This window comes from Lagenorhynchus albirostris, chromosome 10, assembly GCF_949774975.1.
Source record: "Lagenorhynchus albirostris chromosome 10, mLagAlb1.1, whole genome shotgun sequence".
Classification (NCBI taxonomy): domain Eukaryota; kingdom Metazoa; phylum Chordata; class Mammalia; order Artiodactyla; family Delphinidae; genus Lagenorhynchus; species Lagenorhynchus albirostris.
Genome location: NC_083104.1, coordinates 31,690,796 through 31,710,218, shown reverse-complemented (window position 1 = coordinate 31,710,218; position 19,423 = coordinate 31,690,796). Strand labels below are relative to the sequence as shown.

The 19,423-nt window shown below is 41.6% G+C and overlaps 1 protein-coding gene and 1 long non-coding RNA gene across 3 annotated transcripts in view; one reads left to right on the top strand and one right to left on the bottom strand.

Moving 5' to 3' along the window:
* The window catches only part of DENND6A (DENN domain containing 6A), a 51,499-nt gene extending 49,627 nt beyond the window's left edge, over positions 1-1,872 (bottom strand). For both annotated transcript variants that reach the window (XM_060161530.1, XM_060161531.1), the window contains exon 1: positions 1,556-1,872. In XM_060161530.1, the coding sequence (XP_060017513.1) occupies positions 1,556-1,792 (237 nt within the window). In that variant the 5' untranslated portion in view covers positions 1,793-1,872. The remainder of the gene's footprint in view (positions 1-1,555) is intronic.
* LOC132526897 (uncharacterized) overlaps positions 1,440-19,423 on the top strand; it is a 39,400-nt gene continuing 21,416 nt past the window's right edge. The window contains exons 1-2 of the long non-coding RNA XR_009542750.1: positions 1,440-2,131; positions 6,859-6,973. This is a non-coding gene — a long non-coding RNA (uncharacterized LOC132526897). The remainder of the gene's footprint in view (positions 2,132-6,858; positions 6,974-19,423) is intronic.

Sequence of the window (19,423 nt, the reverse complement as noted above, 5' to 3'; positions counted from 1 at the left end):
CCATTTTCCTTAGGGAGAGAGTTCATGAAGTTCATAACTTATCTGCATTCTGGATCTTTTAAAAATGTGAAGAACCAAAGACCTAAAGAAAACTCTGTGCAATAGCATATACTATGGGAAATGAAATTCAAAATAGTCTCAGTGATTCACATTTTTGTAGCACCTCAATACTTGCTAAGTATTGTTTATTAGGTCAGAAAAAAACATACATGTTATAAAGCATGCCCAAAGGGTCAGAGTCCAAAAGGATCTCCTTTAACTATTCAAAAATATAATCGACTACAACAACTCAATCCTATGCTTTCTGATTAAATCGTATTTTGCTATACATATAGCTTCAGGTTAATATGTCAGTGTAAATGATAGATGACATAAATCTCTTCTTCACAGTCTTTGGGAACTGTTGTTTCCATCTCTAAGTACTGTTCATGTATTCACTCACTCTATCAATTTTTTACTGAACACTGTCACGTGCCAGACACTGCATTTAGCCCTATCTGCTGGTGTGATTAATTCTTGGTTCTCCTCTAAATTGTAGTCTTACTCTATAAATATAGGTTAGAGTATATCTTTCATATACGTCTGCTCAGCAACCAAGATAATGCCTAAATCTTAGTGGAAACTTAAAGTGTATTGAGCTGTGTAATGATAAAACACAGAGAAGACAGGCTGAATACACACTCCACATTAAGAAACACCTCCCTGGCCAATTTTCATAGCCCACTCATGCCACTAAAGTCAGAATGAGATGATTCATTAAAATCTGTCATTGCCACCAAAACAAACAAAAAAATCTTCTAAACATAGGTCCTTCTGACTCTACGTTTTTCTTGGCTACATAAAGACAAGCAATCTCTTATGTTACAAAAGGAACCCTAAATAATGTCAAGATTACAAGGTCTTTCAACAAGGCGCTATAAAAATGGAAAACTTGACAAATTCACAAGCGAACGATTTTCCTTACGTTCATCTTGCTATTAGCTTTCAGGCCGTCTCATAAGCAACATCAAGATATAAGAGAGATGAGAAACAAAAAGAGGAAAAGGAGAAAACCCCTGCTGAGACAAGCATTTCGGGTCAGGCTAAGTGGAATGTTCTGAGAGTCGCTGCAAACGACCAAAACAATCCATCAGTCTAAAAAAAGTTGGCTGTGTGAGGTCTGGCTAGTTCACCATATGTCAGGGGCATTGTTTGCTTCTTGAAAAAGTCCCAAACATCCTGCCTGCTGTCTTCTCCGGGTGCCGCTAACCATTCTAGTTATTCCTGTGACACCGGGTTAAAAAAAAAAAAAGAAAAGAAAAGAAAACAGGGCCATCAACAAGTATTTAGGAGGGGACTAGAGAGAACTTTTCACCCTTAGCCACAGCCCACGATCCTCCCACGGGAACTGCCTCTGGACCGCAGCCCGGCAGACGGCGGAGGGGCTGCCGGCCACACCCGGATGCGCAGCGGGCAGGGTCCAGGCCGGTCGGCCCGCGGGCCACAAGCTCTGCTGGGGCTGCCCCAGCGCGGGGACCGGGACGGGGCGCGGGGGCCAGGTGCGGCCGGGCCTCACCTCCACGGCTTGGCCCAGCTCCAGGTCGAAGCCCACCACACACACGCAATGCAGCCAGGCTGAGAAGCCGTCCCAGCGCAGCAGGCCCCGGCTGCGGCCCTCGTCCTCTTCAACGTCCTCTGGCGCGTCTCCCGCCGCCACCACGGCCGGCGCCTCGCGTTCCTCGTCCGCTGCCCCCGCCTGACCCAGCGGCCCGCGGGAGCCGGGCCCCGAGCCTGCCAGGCCCCGCAGAGCCATCCGCCGCCCCCTGGCTGTTTGCGCCGCCTCCACTGCGGACCGCGCTACAGAGCGCGCTCGGCTCCGCGCAGACGCAGCCACAGCTGCCGCAGCCGCGGGGGACGGGCTCAGCCGGGGCGGGGCCGCGGCCCATGTGACCCTGGGAGCCCGGCTCTGCATGGATCCTCCTGTACCGGCCTCCCGGAGTAAAATATGTCGCGCAGGCCCTTGACTGGGCTTGTGAAGCCTCCTTGCTTTAAAGCTCTTCAAGACTGAAGCAGTGAATCCTGGAATCCTCCTTCGCAGTCCAACGACCAAGGAATGAATTATTCTTGGAATGACCCCGTTCATAATTATAAGGTATTATCAAATTGTTAGAACATAATGGTAACGGTGGCTAACATTTATTGAGCACTTACTTTGTGCCAGATGATATGACAAGTAAGTATTTGCAAATATTACTTCATTGAATCTAGTAGGTAGTCATCATTGTATATTTCTTTTCAGGTAAACTGAGGTTCTGAGAGGTTATGTGACTAGCCAGGCAAGTATTAAAACTCTGATGCAGGCTTACAGTTCACTCAGGCAATCTGTTGACAGAGATCTGTGCCTTCATTCAGCAGCCCCCTCTCCACCAAGCCCCCTCCCACCTTTCTTGGCCTGGTTGCCTGTGACTCACTCAGCACTCATCCATCGCCAGACCTTTCTGGAACACCTCTACAACAACCTGAGGATCACTTTCTCTCAGCAGAGGTCTAGTCTCAGGCAGCTTAGTATTCTTGGAGATCGACGTTGGGCTGGGCACCCAGGAGGCACTTAGTCTATTGAATTGTTACTGATTATGGGTCCAGCGTGGTGCTACAGACTAGGATTTATTTAGCACCTACTGTGCTGAGCATAAACTGCAAAGTGGAAGTAAATCAGAAACACACAATAATGCCCCAATAGAAAAGTGAGTAAAAGACAATGAATAATAACTCACAATAAACGTGTTTTTAAAAAACAGCACAGTATTCATGCTTTTACACACATTATCTTACCTAATCCTCCCAACAGCCAAAAAGGTAGGTCCTATTCTTCCCATTTACAGATAAGGGCCCTGAGGCTCCATGAGATGATGATAATGTCACAGCCAGTAGGTGGCAAAACAAAGACTTAAGCCCACATCTCTCTCACTGAACCTGAGCTCCTAAGCATTTTGCTGCACCACCCAGTCAAATCTACCCTGTCTGACAAGCATTGTTCTGTCCACATCCATAGGATTTTTATTTGAAGTAAGTGTTAGCATCTCTCTTTTCAAGGAGAGGGTCAAGCATTCTCAGACATCAGTAGTGATGTTTGCAAGAGTCTTTCTTTAGGACATAAGATGAACTAGAGACAGCATTAAAGTTAAGAGGCCAATTCTTTGCCCGAAGCTATCTGCCCTCCTACTCCAGAGAACCACTGTAGTTAGAGAGAAAAAATATATTCTGCATTTAAGTAAGTCTCTAGACCTGTTCTTAGGAAAGAACAGTAACAGTTTTTAGTATTGAAAACAGTATTAGAAAGAGCACTAGACAAGTGCTAGTGGATTTTGGATTTTAGCACCTGCTCCATCCACAATCATGGTAGGCAAGCTGCTCAAAGACCCCGTTTCTGCATTGGTAAAATAGGAATGATCATTCTGGTCTACTTACATAACTGATTATGGGGAAGAGCCAAGCTATTGCAACATACACGTTTTACTGGACACTACCTCATTATTAATGATTAATGAGCTTTAAACACCAGTTGTTCCACAGGACTGCTTCTTTGACATGTGGACAGACTGCCATTCCCTGAAATGCTGCTTTATAATTTTGGATTAAGAGTAATCTTTTCAAAATGTAATATCCTGAAAACTATTAAGAGGACCATAAGTTTGATGAGAAAGAAAGCAAACCAGGGCTTTAAAGAATCTTAAAAGAGAAAAACAAAATCATTCCATCTGCTTTGAAAATAACCAACACTACTACACAAATCTTTATACACAAAACACGACAACCACGAGGGAAAAGAGAAAGTTCCTATGACTTTTTTCCTTTCATCCTCATAACTTTGACATTTGACCTTATAGTCAATTTTAGCATAGTTTCTATTGTTAATACTTGTATGAGATCTGAGGCAAAAAGGTACTAACACTTCTTTCCTTCTTGAGTTTCTGTCATTAGAACCTTTGAATCTGTAAGGATCTTAGATCAGTTTGTCTCTCCAAACCTCCCATCCTATTCGTGAATCTTCTGGTGTTTGGTCAGCCAGTCACCACTCTAACACCCCTTGTTAAGGTAAAGTCACTACCTTGCAAAGCTCCTATTTTCTGGATGTTCGTAAGGGCTAGAAAATTCTTCCTTTTATGGAGACAAGATCCACCGCTTTGTAATGTACACCCATTGGTCTAAGTTGTGCTTGCTGAGATTATACGGAAGAGTTCAACTCTTCTACATGATAGCCCTGCGAGTATTTGGAAGTGGTTATCCCACATCCTTATGCCTCTAGTTTCCAGGGTGAACTACCCCAGTTCCTCTAACTGTTCCTCAAAGGATGTAGTTTCTAGGCCATTCATCATCCTGTTGCCCAACTTGGGTGTACTCCAACTTGTCAACATCACTTTTAAAATGCTGTGCCCAGGAGGAAACACCATCCTCCAGGTGTGGTCTGACCACTGCAGAGTGTACTCTGGGACTATTACCTTACTTGTCCCAGCCACAGCCTTTGATTAATGCTGGTTCAGATCACATTGGCTAGTTTTGGCAGCTAGGTCACATCACTGGCTCAGGTTGCTTTTACTGTCAACTAAAGCCCTGGGTCTTTTTTCATGTGAGGAGCACTTAAGTCAGGGTAGGCTGCTATAGCCAAGAGCGTGACTGGATTCACGGCTCTGCTGATCTTCTAATATTACCAGCAATACTGAGAGCAGGATTAAAAACATTCCATACTTCCCTATTCACCCGTAACCAAACTCCTGGCATTTCAGCAATTTTCATAGTTGAAGAAGAAGAAAGATAAAAGGAAAGGGTGAGCTGTAGATAATGGTGTGAATTGCAATGCCAAGGTCTCTGGACTTAGTTTTACCAAAAGGACCTGAAGGGAATCCAAATGTCCTGGATATCCACCTACTTGGGCAGCCAGAGGACTTCCTCTTGCTCCTGAGCTAAATGCTGCTGCAGCTGCTCAGGCAAGAAAATAGAATATAGGGGCTCAAGTGCCAATGTGTTATCAATAGAGAACTGAGTTTACTGCCACGTGACTCAGAGACAAGATGCTCAAATGCATGTTTTGAAGGGAGGATCCAGGCAAAGAAGACAAAATATACTGTTAGGTGTTTCCTAAATAGTACTTGTGAAAGCTTTAAAAAAAGAAGATGAAGAGCTTTGGTTTTTCATTTTTACATTCCTAATATCTATACATGTGACAGGTACTCAGTAAATATTTACTGAATGAATGAAAACACTAAAAAAATCTTTAATTGCTCTTCTCCTATTTTACAAAAATTTCCTTTCATGGTCAGTTGTATGAATACCTGAAAAGTCAACATAAAAATGTTTCTTAAATGTAGTTCACTCTTAGCTTATGAAAAGTAAACATAGTAACACCTCACTTTATTTGAAGGTTGCTTTACCAACTGTTTGACCCAGTTAGTACCAGGAGGTAGGTTTAAAAGGCTCACTACGAAATGCCAAACAGAAAGGATAACCAGTGAAGTTCATGCTCTTTAATCAGAGAGATGTGAGGCTTTTACTCATAAATTATTTTGACTAAATCTACACATAATTCTAGTAGATGTGCTAGTCTGGTTTCCCAGACTAAGCAGCAAATAAGAGTGAAGAGGCTGCTTGCGGCTGAGGATGAGAAGAGCAGGAAGCAAAAACCTACAGTTAACAGAATGGAAGGAAAAGGAAGAAAGAAGTCAGAAAACAAATTCAGAAAGACACACAGTAAACTATTAATGGTGGTTGCCCCATGGGGAATAGAAACGCTGGGGAAAAGAAGTGCTGATGAATAGAAATACGGAGCTTTGCTTTTTATCTCACACAATTCTGTATTGTTTTAGTTCTTTGGAGAGGGCATGTATTGCTTTTGTAACTAAACACTGAGAGATAACAAGAGAGGGCTTCCCTGGTGGCACAGTGGTAAAGAATCCACCTCCCACTGCAAGGGATACGGGTTCGAGCACTGGTCGGGGAAGATCCCACCTGCCGCGGAGCAACTAAGCCCGTGCGCCACAACTACTGAGCCTGCACTCTAGAGCCCACGAGCCACAACTACTGAGCCCGCGTGCCTAGAGCCTATGCTCCGCAACAGGAGAAGCCACCACAATGAGAAGCCTGTGCACCGCAACGAAGAGTAGCCCCCGCTTGCCGCGCACAACAACAAAGACCCAAAGCAGCCAAAAATAAATAAAATAAATTTATTTTTAAAAAAGAGAGAGTCCTACTGTCCAAGAGTGTGATAGAGTTGCTTATAATAGTGAAGAATTGGAAACTACTAAATGTCTAACAAGGGGAGATTGACTGAAAAATGCCATTCAATAGACTGTTCAGCAGTCATTAAAAATGTCATATAAAGATGTTAAAAAAAGTCATAAAAGAATATTTTGTAGCAAAGAAATGTTCAAATTATATATTTTAAGTAGAAAAAGGTAGGTCACAAAATATAATGAATGATCCTGTTTGTATAGACTATCTAAAAAAAAAAAACGACACTGGAGTTGATAAAAAAAATATCCTGACTTAGGAGAAATTTTTTGCTTAGAATTAAACATTTCTTTTTTTTTCATCTGTGTAATATCTATTTAACTAAAAGCTTTCTTTATATATATATTTATATAATAAGAAAACAACTGAAACAGAAAGGAAAGGAATTAAATCACAATGTTTTCACTAATATCTTTGTGGCAGAAATTGCTATGCCACTGTGATGATTAATTTTATGTGTCAACTTGACTGGGCCATGGAGTGCCCAGATATTTGGTTAAATATTATTCTGGTGTGTATATGAGGGTGATTCTAGATGAGATTAACATTTAAATTGCTGGACTTGAGTAAGGCAGTTTGTCCTCCCCAGTGTAGGTGGGCCTCATCCAATCCATTGGAGACATAATAGAACAAGAAAGGCTGAATAAAGGAGGATTCCCTCTCTGCCTGACTGTCTTAGAGCTGGGACAACAGTCTTCTCTTGCCTTAGGTAAGACTCAGACTCAAACTGGAACTTACACCATCCCCTCTCCTTGTTCTCAGACCTTTGAACACAGACAGGAACTATACCATTGCCTCTCCTGGGTCTCCAGCTTGCCTTTGCCGATCATGGGATTTCTCAGCCTACACAACCGCATGAGCCAATTCCATATAATAAGTCTCTCCCTCTCCCTATCTCTCTGTATATGTATCTCAGTCCTACTGGTTCTTTTTCTCTGGAAGCTAATTAATACAGATTTTGGTACTGAGAGTGAGGTGCTACCGTAACAAATACCTGAAAATATTGAAGTGGCTTTGAATTGGACAAGGGGTTGAGGCTGGAGGAGTTTGGAGGTGCCTGCTAGAAATATGGCCATTAATGGCAATGATTTTGGTGAGGACTCACAAAGAAAAGGGGAGAACTGGAGGGAGAGCTTCCCTCTTTTTAGAGAATATGTAAATCATCAGTAGAATGTTAGTATATATATGGGTGGTAAAGGCTATTCTGGTGAGATCTCAGATGGAAATGAGGAACATGTTATTGGACAATGGAGAAAAGGTGCTCCTTGTTATAAAGTGGCAAAAGAACTTGGCTGAACTATATTCTAGTGTTTTGTGGAAGGAAAAACTTGCAAGCTATGAAACTGGATAGTTAACCGAGGAAATTTCTAAGCAAAGTGATGAAGAAGCAGTTTGGTTCCTTCTGGCCACTTAGCATTAAACGCAAAAGAGAGAAATGAGTCAAAACAATGAATTGTTGACAAAAAATGAACTAGAACTTTAAAATTCGGAAAATTCTCACCCTGTTTATAGTGGGTGTGAGCCACAGCCCTAATCAGCCACCCCAGCGCAGAAGGAAGGCTGTCAGACTTCTTAGACCCCACAGAACTGGACTGTGGAGCTAGGCAGCTGCAAACGTGTGCTGTTCTTCAAGGCAAAGGAGGAATGACCACAAAGGTGATTCAGAGATCATCGGGGCTGCCTCCTCAGTTTCAAGGGTTGGGGTGATCTGTTGCTTCCGATTCGCTGGGCCAGACTGCAGCCACCTGGAGCTTGGGGGGTGGGGCCCCCCACCTGGCATAGCTACAGAGGTGGGATCACCCCATTGGGTCTGGAAAGCAGAGCATCGAACCAAAGAGGATTATTCTCAGGCCTCAAGATCTAATATTATTTACCTTATGAGGTTTTGGAATTACTTGGGATCTGATACCCTCTTCTTCCTTCCAATTTCTCCCTTTTGCAACAGTAAAGTCTACCCTGTACCTGTCTCACCATTGTATTCTGGAGCACATAACTTACCTGGTCTCACAGATTCACAGCTAGAGAGGAATTTTGCCTCAGGATGAATCATACCTCGTGTCTCACCCATATCTGGTTTAAATGAGATTTTGAACTGTAGACTTTAAAGTTGATACTAGAATGAGTTAAGACTTTGGGGGCCATTAGGATTAAATGAATGTATTTTGTATGCAAGAGGGATGTAAATTTTTGGGGGGGTTGTCAGGGGTGGAATGTTATGGGCTGAATATTCATATGTTGAAGCTCTAACCCCCTATGTGATGGTATTTGGAGCTGGAAGATAATTAGGTTTATATGAGGTCATGATAGTGGGGCCCCTTCATATGATTAATGTCCTTGTAAGAAGAAACTAGACCTCTCTCTCTGCCATGTGAGGACACAGCAAGAAGAGGGCCATTTGGAGGAGTGCCCTCTTCAGGGAACTGAGTTAGCCAGCACCAGAACTATGAGAAGGAAATATCTATTGTTTAAGTCACCCAGTTTGTGTTGCTTTGTTATAGCAGCTCCTGCTGACTGAGACAGCCCCCCAATATCCATTATCCCCCTTTTCCTTAGTAATGCAGGCTAGTTTAATTTGGAGTGGCACTGAGCCCAACTAAAAGACTACATTTCTCAAGCTTCACAGAAGATATATGTGGCCATGTGATGTATGCAAGAGTATTGATTAGAACATCTGGTTATACTCTTTAAAAAGTACACAGGAAGGGCTTCCCTGGTGGCGCAGTGGTTGAGAGCCTGCCTGCCGATGCAGAGGACATGGGTTCATGCCCCGGTCCAGGAAGATCCCACATGCCACGGAGCAGCTGGGCCTGTGAGCCATGGCCGCTGAGCCTGCGCATCCGGAGCCTGTGCTCCGCAATGGGAGAGGCCACAGCAGTGAGAGGCCCGCGTACCGCAAAAAAAAAAAAAAAAAGTACACAGGAAAAAAGAAAAATATATGTTTATATAGCAGGCAGTTCTTGCCCTTTTGTACTCCTCTGCTTCCTCCTACTGCCACCCTGGGCACGAAGCCCAAAATTGCAGCAGCCATTCTGAGACCATGAAGAAAATATCAAGAGACTCACATCCATAAGTCACCAAACCAATACCAGTAACAACCTACCTCTGAACGTCAAAATTAACCCTTATCTGTTCAAGGCACTATAGTTAGATCTGTCATTTGCAGCCAGATGTGATTCATAACTGACATGAGTCAGCCTTTGCATTAAAGCTTTTACAGTGTACAAAGCTACATCAGAAAGCTTTAGAAGTTAAATGCTAGAAACAAGTTTGTGTATAGAGTTGATTCTCAGTTCATTACTTTTATATAAAAACAGAATTAAAAATAATTTGTTTTGCAGAGCTAGGATTTGTTTTTTTGTTTTGTTTTTTTTTTGCAGTACGCGGGCCTCTCACTGTTCTGGCCTCTCCCATTGTGGAGCACAGGCTCCGGACGCGCAGGCTCAGTGGCCATGGCTCACAGGCCCAGCCGCTCCACGGCATGTGGGATCTTCCCAGACAGGGGCACGAACCCATGTCCCCTGAATCAGCAGGCCGACTCTCAACCACTGCACCACCAGGGAAGCCCTAGGATTTGTTTTTTTGTTGTGAATTCCCACTGCTCCTACTTGGCTATCACTCATTGCATCTTCTGCTTAAGAGTCCCCAGTTTTCTGGGAATCCCCTGGTGGTTAGGACTCCGTGCTTTTCACTGCGGGTTCGATCCCTGGTCGGGGAACTAAGATCCTGCAAGCCGCGTGGCACGGCCAAAAAAAACGCAAAAAGAGTCCCCAGTTTCCCAACAGGAAGCCACCCCATGATCATTCTCAGTCCATGAGGTTCAGGAGGAGGTAAATGCTACCCCTGAACTGCAGTGTGGGCATACAACCCAATCCTAGCTAATCAGTGTATTCCATAGACCTAGAACAATGATGAATGCAGGCACATCTCCATGTGTGACTCATTTAAATGATGCAGCTCAACTCTGGGAGGCATTAGAACTGCTCTGAAAGAGGCACTGAACTAACACCAGGATTACTGAGAGGATAGCTTGGAGCTGTTAGCAGCCTTACCACCATAAATGAAGAAATGACCCTAGAGATCCATTTGACCCTAGATTTAGCCAAGCCTGAACTTTTCAGATATATGAGTCAAATAAATTTTCCTTTTTGGTTGAACTAGTTTGAGCTAGCTCTTCTAACATTTGCAGCACATGGTAAATAATCCTGATTGATTACATTAGCCTTTTATCACATCGAGTTGCTCATAGGAAATCTTCCCTGAGAATTTATTTGCCAAAAAAGCAGTATAATAGTATACTAATATAATGCATTGCTTCTGGGTTTTTATATTATAAAATAATCCACAATTTATTTTTAATTGGACAAAACAGGGAGAAATACTATTACTATAATATAATCATTATCACCTAGCTAAAGGATATTTATCTCTACAAAATTATGAAACAATTATCACTGAAAAATAATCTTCAAAAAAAGATAGCTCAGGGCTTCCCTGGTGGCGCAGTGATTGAGAGTCCGCCTGCCGATGCAGGGGACACGGGTTCGTACCCCGGTCCGGGAGGATCCCACATGCTGTGGAGCGGCTGGGCCCGTGAGCCATGGTCGCTGGGCCTGCGCTTCCGGAGCCTGTGGTCCGCAATGGGAGAAGCTGCAGCAGTGAGAGGCCCGCATGCCATACACACACAAAAAAAGATAGCTCAACTCATTCTCCCTTCCTTCCTTCAAATATTTAACTTATAAAAGCTATAGTCTTAAATTGTGAGGGATAGCAAACTGAATGTGATGTTTTCTAGGACTGTACAATTTAGCAGAGCAGACAAAACATGAATGCTAATAACTGTTTTACACCATTTTCTAAGAATTAGAGAATAATAAGAGAAGTATCTAGAGGAGGTTAAAAAAAACCCACAAAAAACCATGATTCTGTCATATTATTAGAGCTGTTAGAGTTCTTAAAAATCCAACAATTCTTTCAGCACATGGTTGAGGAAATTGTAACTCGCAGAGCCAGTGACTTATTTCCCATTGCAAGTCAGTGGCAAAATCCTGTTGGAAGCCAGAGCTCCTTAGACACAGTCCAACATTCTTTCTTACTACCCCACCCTACCTCTGTTAGGAGAAAAGCAAAATACCAGGCAAGTTTCTCAAACGATACTTTTTCTTCTGCACAACCTGAAATGGAGAGAAAATCTCAAAGACCCCACTAAAATAAGCTTGATTCTCTTTTTGTCATATACAGAGGCAATCCAGAAAGGCTCTGCCTAGTTTTGAGAGTTTGCCTTTAATTTTCAGTTATGATATTTCTCTCATTGACTTTTTTTTTTTTTTTTTTTAGTCTAACCTTGAATGTGCAGCAACCCTGCCTGATAAAATCCCAACCAGCTTGTTTTGAACATGTTTGTTCTCTTCTGTATTCTGGGCAAACTAATGGAGTCTGATAGCCCAAACTGAAAGAGTTACCTAAGTTAAACTTAATCCAGGAAGTCTTCTTTGGCTGACATCCCAGCTGGGCAGTGCCAGCCTGAACAAAAGGCTAAGATACTGCAAATTCTAATTCAAGTGTGAGTAAGAGTTTTGTCTAAGGAAAATAAAAGAAATACAGTGACTCCAAACTAGGACTGCTATTCCTAGACACCTTCTTGTGAAGAATTTACATAGAAGACCAGTTCTTATTGGAAATAATTGCTGTGAAATGTGTATTTTTGCACTGTTGCTGAGATGGCAACCCCTACAAATAATTTTGGAAATTATTTGTAGGATTAAAAATTTGGTTTCAAAGAAAAAGTCAGAGGACTCACACACCCTGATTACAAATCTTACTACAAAGCTACAGTTATCAAAATACTGTGGCACTGGCATAAAGACAGACATATAGATCAATGGAATAGGATAGAAAGCCCCAAAACAACCCATTGCATATATGGTCAAATGATTTTTGACAAGGGTACCAAAACCATTCAATGGGGAAAGGATACACTTTTCAACAAACAGTGCTGGGAAAACTGGATATCCATAAGATAGAAGAAGAATGAAAACAGAATGAAGTTGGACCCTTACCTTAAACCCTATACAAAAATAACTCAAAATGGATCAAAGACCTAAATATAAGGGCTAAACCTATAAAGCTCTTAGAAGAAAACATAGAAAAAAAGCTTCATGACATTGGATTTGGCAATGATTTCTTGGGTATGACAGCAAAAGCACAGGCAACAAAAGAAAAAATAGGTAAATTGGACTTCCTCAAAATTAAAATTTTTTGTGCATCGAAGGATGCCATCAGCAGAGTGAAAAGACAGCCTACAGAATGGGAGAAAATATTTGCAAATCATTAATCTGTTAAGGGATTAATATCCAAAATATATAAAGAACTCCTACAACTTGAAAGACAACAAAAAACTACCCAATTCAAAAATTGGCAAAGGACTTAAAAAGGCATTTCTCCAAAGAAGATATACAGATGGTCAATAAGCACATGAAAAGATGCTCAACATCACTAATCATTAGGGAAATGCAAATCAAATCCATGAGAAACCACTTCACACCCATTAAGTAGGCTACTATCAAAAACAAACAATCAAAAACAAAAGAAAATAACACATGTTAGTGAGGATGTGGAGAAATTGTAATCCTTGCACATTGCCAGTGGGAACGTAAAATGATGCAGCCACTGTGGAAAACAGTATAGAAGTTCCTCAAAAAAATTAAACATAGAATTGTCACATTAAAAAAAAAAAAAAGAATTGTCACATAATACAGCAATCCCACTTCTGGGTATATACCCCAAAGAATTAAAAGCAGGGACTCAAACAATTATTTGTACATCAGTGTTCATAGCAACATTATTCACAATAGCCAAAAGGAGGAAACAACCCAAATGTCCACCTACAGGAGAATGGATAAACAAAATGTGGTATATACATACAATGGAATATTATTCAGCCTGAAAAAGGATTAAAATTCTGACACATGCTGCAACACAGATGAACCTTGAAGACATGATGCTAAGTGAAATAAGATAGACACAAAAAGTCAAATATTATATGATTCCACTTAATATGAGGTGCCTAGAGACTCATATAAGACTCAGAGACAGAAAGTAGAATGGTGGTTGCCAGGGGCTAGGAGGAGGAGGGAATGGGAAGATATTGTTTAATGGGTACAGAGTCTCAGTTTGAAATGATGAAAAAGTTCTAGAGATGGATAGCTTTGGTGGTTGAACAACAATCTGCATGGACTTAATGTCACTGAACTGTATACATAAAATGGTTAAAATGGTAAATTTTATGTTATGTATATTTTACCACGATAAAATAAAATGTTGGCTTCAGGCACAATCATACATTGAAAATAATTTTCAATTATTTTCAAGAGCCAGGTTTGCGGAATTATAGGTTTGTTTGTTGTCAAACAATAATATGTACTTCAGAGTTTCATTCACTCATTTTTTAATAAGTGCTTTGAAGTTTCATTCATAAATATTTATTGACAACTAGCTGAGGTTACAAAAATGAGCAAAACAGACATAGTTGCAGCCATAGCAGAGCTTACAGTTTGTTGTGGGAAACGGGTAAAAAGAAAGTAAACAAGGGACTTCCCTGGTGGTCCAGTGGGTAAGACTCTGTGCTCCCAATGCAGGGGGCCCGGGTTTGATCCCTGTTTGGGGAACTAGATCCCGCATGCATGTCGCAACTAAGCGTCTGTGTGCTGCAACTAAGAAGTCCACATGCTGCACCTAAAGATCCCACGTGCCTCAACGAAGATCCCACTTGCCACAACTAAGACCCAGCACAGCCAAAAATTTTTTTTAAAAGCAAGCAAATAACTAAAAATAATGACGAATTATGTGTAAAGAAGTAAATATTGTGGTAAGATACAGATTAATGGGGGTGGGAAAGACCTACTATAGAAGGATTTGGTAGATGGTGTATTAGTCTGCTAGGGCTGAATGATATGATAAAAATAAACATTTGATTTGTGCCCCAGGTTGCTGGCATACAGCACCTGAAACCGTTGGAGTCTCTGGAGTGATAAGAGGGACTTTTGTATGCTAATGAGATAACTGGTGACTGGGGCCCCCTAGATAGCTTCAGACTGGGGGCTGGTTGCCAGAAAGGCATAATTAGAGGGTTGGAACTTTCAGCCCCACAGAAGGGGAGGGGAGAGGTGCTGGAGATTGAGCTAATCACCAGTTGCTGGTGATTTAATCAATTGTGCCTACATAATGAAACCTCCATAAAAACCCGTGAATGATGGCGTTCAGGAAGCTTCTGGGTTGGTGAACACATGGAGGTGCTAGGAGAGACCATGGAAACTCTGCACTTCTTCCCCCATACCTTGCCCTATGCATCTCTTCCATCTGGCTGTTCATGAGTTGTATCTTTTATAATAAACTAGTAATAGTAAGTAAAGTGTTTCCCTGAGTTCTGTGAGCTGTCCTAGCAAATTATCAAACCTGAGGAGGGAACTGTGGGAACTTCTGATTAATAGCCAGTTGGTCAGAAGTACCTGGGACTCATGACTGGTGTCCGAAGTGGGGGCAGTTTTGTGGAACTGAACCCTTTCACCTGAGGGATCTGATGCTAACCCTAGGTTTATAGTGTTAGAATTGAATTGAATTGTTGAACACCCACTTGGTGTCCAAAGAGTTGGAGAATTGGTTAGTGTGAGGAAAATATCCATACATTTGGTGTTAGAAGTATCATGAGTAAAAAAAATTCAGAGGCTGCCATAACAAAATACTATAGACTGAGTGGCTTGAACAACAGAAATTTATTTTCTCACAGTTCTGGAGACCAGAAGCCCAAGATCAAGGGGCCATCAGGATTCGTTTCTGGTGAAGCCTCTCTTCCTGGCTTGTAGATAGCTGCCTTTTTGCTGTGTTTTCACATGGCCTTTCCTTATTGTGTACAGGGAGAGAGAGAAATCTCTGGTGTCTCTTCCTTTTCTTATAAGAACACAAATCCTATCAGATTATGACCTCATTTAACCTCCCTAAAGGCCCTATCTCCAAACACAGTCATATTAGGGTTAGGGCTTCAACTGTGAATTTGGGAAGGGACACAATTCAGTCCATAGCAGATGGGTGATCAGAGAAGGCCTTTCAGAGGAGGTGACATTTCCACTGAGACCTAAAGGCTCTTGGAGCTTGTTATGGGATGAGCCAGAGGACGGTCACCATGCAGAGAAGAAATATGTGCAGAGGTATAAGGTGCATTAGTTATGCTGTTTGAGAATACTGAGTTATGATGCAGAAGAAAAGAAAAAGCAAATGGGATAAATGAAACTCATAACATATGTTAAGTTTAGATAAGTAGTTAGTGGGTAGAGCATGTGTGTTAAATGTAAATAGAAAGAAATTAAAAGACCAAGAGTAATAGTTGAGAGGCACTAAGTATACATAAGGCACATAAGCACTAAATAAATATTCATGACAAATTAAATATATACGAGATATTTAATGTCCAGGATACAGTAAATATACATGAGCACTTAATATTTATGAGCTCTTAATCCAGCCACTCACTGGTAATAACTGTTCTGGTGTATGTGTCTTCTGCCCAAAACATAAAAACTCATAGCTGTTCAGCAGGGTAATTGGCAAGCTACAGCTATTGGCCAGGTGTACTTGTCCCTGCATCTTTCTGGTAGAACAAGTGTGTACCACTGGCCCAGGGCACCTTCTGTCTGTGGGCCCGCTTGATTGGACCTCAACTCTGGTCTGTCAGCAGAGAAGGCTGACACAGCAAAGAAAGGGAGGATATACAAGCATTACATAACCCAGGATTTGAGCAGTGTGATCCTTCCACCATTCATGCAACCTTTCCTAATAGTGTGTTAACTTACCCTTTCTCTTTTCCCTTGCTCTGTGCTGTGTTTTAAATTAATTTAATAAACTATGTGATTCAAGCATTTTAGTTTGATCTGTAAGTTCCCATACAGCAAAAGGCCTTAAAATGGAAAAAACTCAATGTGTTCTAGAGTTGCATTGCCCAGTATGGTAGCCAAACTACCTACGTTTGGCTATTTAAATTTAAATTAATTAGAATTAGGTAAAATTAAAAATTCATTTCTTCAATTGCACTAGCCATATTTCAGGTGCTCAATAACTGTGTGTGGTTGGTGGACACCAAGAGATGACTGGAGAGTGCAGAAGAACATTTCCGTTAGCAAGGAAAGTTCTGTTGGGCAGTGACGTTTTCAAAACTTAGAGGAAGCCAAAGTGGCTGCAGGGTGTTGCTGAGGAGAGTGACAAGAGATGAGTTTGAGGGGAAGGAGTTATTGACATCATGCAGGGACTTGTGGACCATGGTAAAGAGTTTGGATTTTAGTCCAAATACAATACACATAATTTGGTTTATATTTCAAGAAGATTCCTTTGGTTATTGACTGGAGAATGGGTTAGAAGATGTGCAGAAATGAGTTAACATAGTAGGCCTGAGTGCTGTCTTTTGAAAGGCTGGCTTACAGGATTGGTCCTTGGCAGGTGTCTGGAAACTCGGGTTTTGGGAGGGTTCCCATCACCCCGTTGATAAGATTGGCTCACTTTGCCTGAACTGTTTGTATAAACAATGTGCTGTATGTTGAACACCTGCTTTCCTTTGAGGAATCTGGGATTTTGGTACCTGCTAGGCAGAACATGTCTATGTGATTTGCCCCCAATCTGTGGATGCTGAGGTTTTCTTTTTTCTTTTTTTCTTTTTTAAAATTTTATATTTATTTATTTTCTTTAGTTTTTTGGAAAAAAACTTTAGTTTTTTAGTGTTGGGTCTTAGTTGCGGCACGCAGGATTCTTCTTTTTTAGTGTTTAGTTTTTTAGAAAAGAACTTCAGTTTTTTAGTGTTGGATCTTAGTTGCGGCACGCAGGATTCTTCGTTGAGGCATGCGGACCTTTTGTTGTGGCCCACGGGCTTCTCTCTTGTTGTGGCGCATGGGCTATGTAGTCTGCAGCACGTGGACTCTCTCATTGAGGCCCATGGGCTCAGTAGTTGTGGCACACGGGCTTAGTTGCCCCATGGCATGTGGGATCTTAGTTCCCCAACCAGGGATCGAACCCATGTCCTCTACATTGGAAGGCAGATTCTTTACCACTGGACCACCAGGGAAGTCCCTGGATGCTGAGTTTTAAACAAACTTCCCTGGTTGGCAACATTTTACATGTGCTGTCACAACTTATTGCCAGGGGAATTAAGCACATCCTGTGTGACTCTAGTGGGAGAAGACTCTTGGAAGCTTGGGCCTGGTTTTCCCTAGACTTTGCCCCCTGTGCCTTTTCCCTTTGCTGACTTTGTTTTGAACACTTTTTCTGTAATACTTCATAGCCATGAGTATGATAATATGTTTTCTGAGTCCTATTAAAGTCTTCCTAGCAAATCATTGAACACGAGAGGTGGTCCTGGGGAGGAGGAGATAACAATGAAGTGGAAAAAACATTTAAGAAGCAATTTCAATCATCCATCCAAGTGAGAGATAATAATGACTTGACTAGAATGGCACCTGCCTGGCTAATGTTAATGATCAATCTTCAGGTGCTCCTTGCCCCTTGCGGCATACAGAAATGCTGGCAATTATGGAATCCAGAAAAATTGAACCAAGAGCTTTGGCCTTGGTTCATCATGGTAGCTTGGAGATATTCACTCCCAGCCCTCATTTTCCATTTGAATCTCAGCAGCTCTTACTGAGGGCATCTACCCTCTCTAGACCACTAGGATTTTAAGTGTATATCCTAAGGCTAAATGTGCTTAGTGTTGAGAGCCTGGGCTTCCATACTCACCTTCTTCAGTGGTTTTGCACCTCCCATGATGGAACTGTATGGGATCAAGACTCACGTCTCTATTAGTTATATACTTATATATTCTCTTACAGTAATTGCTACAGTTTTACATGGGTAAGATTTTTCTTCCAAGCTAAACTGTTTGTTTAATAATTTATACTTTTGTAGGCCTCACTTTGCTGAGCATAAAGAATGCAATAGGGCTTTCCTAGTGGCGCAGTGGTTAAGAATCCGCCTGCCATGCAGGGGACATGGGTTCGAGCCCTGGTCCGGGAAGATCCCACATGCCACGGAGCAACTAAGCCCGCATGCCACAACTACTGAGCCTGCGCTCTTGAGCCCGTGAGCCACAACTACTGAAGCCCATGTGCCACAACTACTGAAGCCTGCTTGCCTAGAGCCTGTGCTCCGCAACAAGAGAAGCCACTGCAATGAGAAGCCCTCGCACCGCAATGAAGAGTAGTCCCCGCTCGCTGCAACTAGAGAAAGCCCGCGCGCAGCAACAGAAGACCCAATAAATAAATAAATAAATAAATAAATAAATAAATAAATAAAAAAGAATAGCTCAACCCCTAGCGTTGCTTAAAAAAAAAAAAAACACGAATGCAATAAATATTGTTGATAGGTACAAAAAGGAGAATACACAGTTTCTGCCTAAAGAAATTTACAACTGGCCAAGGAAGTACAACTGAGAAGGAGAGGCCCAGATATGACCACGAATCAAGGAAGAGTAATAGGACTGGAAATGAGAAAAGGAAGTACTATAGGCACTCTAAAAGAATAAGATTAGATCTTGCTGAGGGTTCAGAAAAGGATACATAAAGATAGACTCATTAAAGAATGCCTTTGAAGTCTTGAACCCCCTTAAGAGAGAAAAGAGATTTTTCGTTTTGATTTTCTAGTTTTTTGAAAGAAGGATTTTAAGATCTAAAACAGCACTGTTGGGGGTGGATGCAGAAGTCTGGAAAACATTTTATTCTCTCTTGATCCCTCTTCATTAAGATTCAGACTTTGTTTAAATTTTATTTGCAAGAGGTATCATTTAGTAATAAAATGATAATAGATATTAACATTTCTATTAACATCTAATGTTAATAGATATTAACATTTAATATCTATTAATGTGGATTCAAACTGTGTAATTTCATTTCATAATAGTTATGCAACTAGTGCTGCCATTCTTTCACCCATTCTGCTCAACTTTCATGTCAGTGGTAGAAGGCCTTGATGTAGACTGTAGCAATAGAGGTAGACCAGCAAACTACAGGCACCAAGTGCCTGTTTCAGCATTTATCCCTGCCCCCAAACTCCCAGACCCTAGAGAATGTTATTATAAAGTCATGTTAGGTACTTTTCCAATAGGACTGACTATGAAACTAACCGTCCTGAT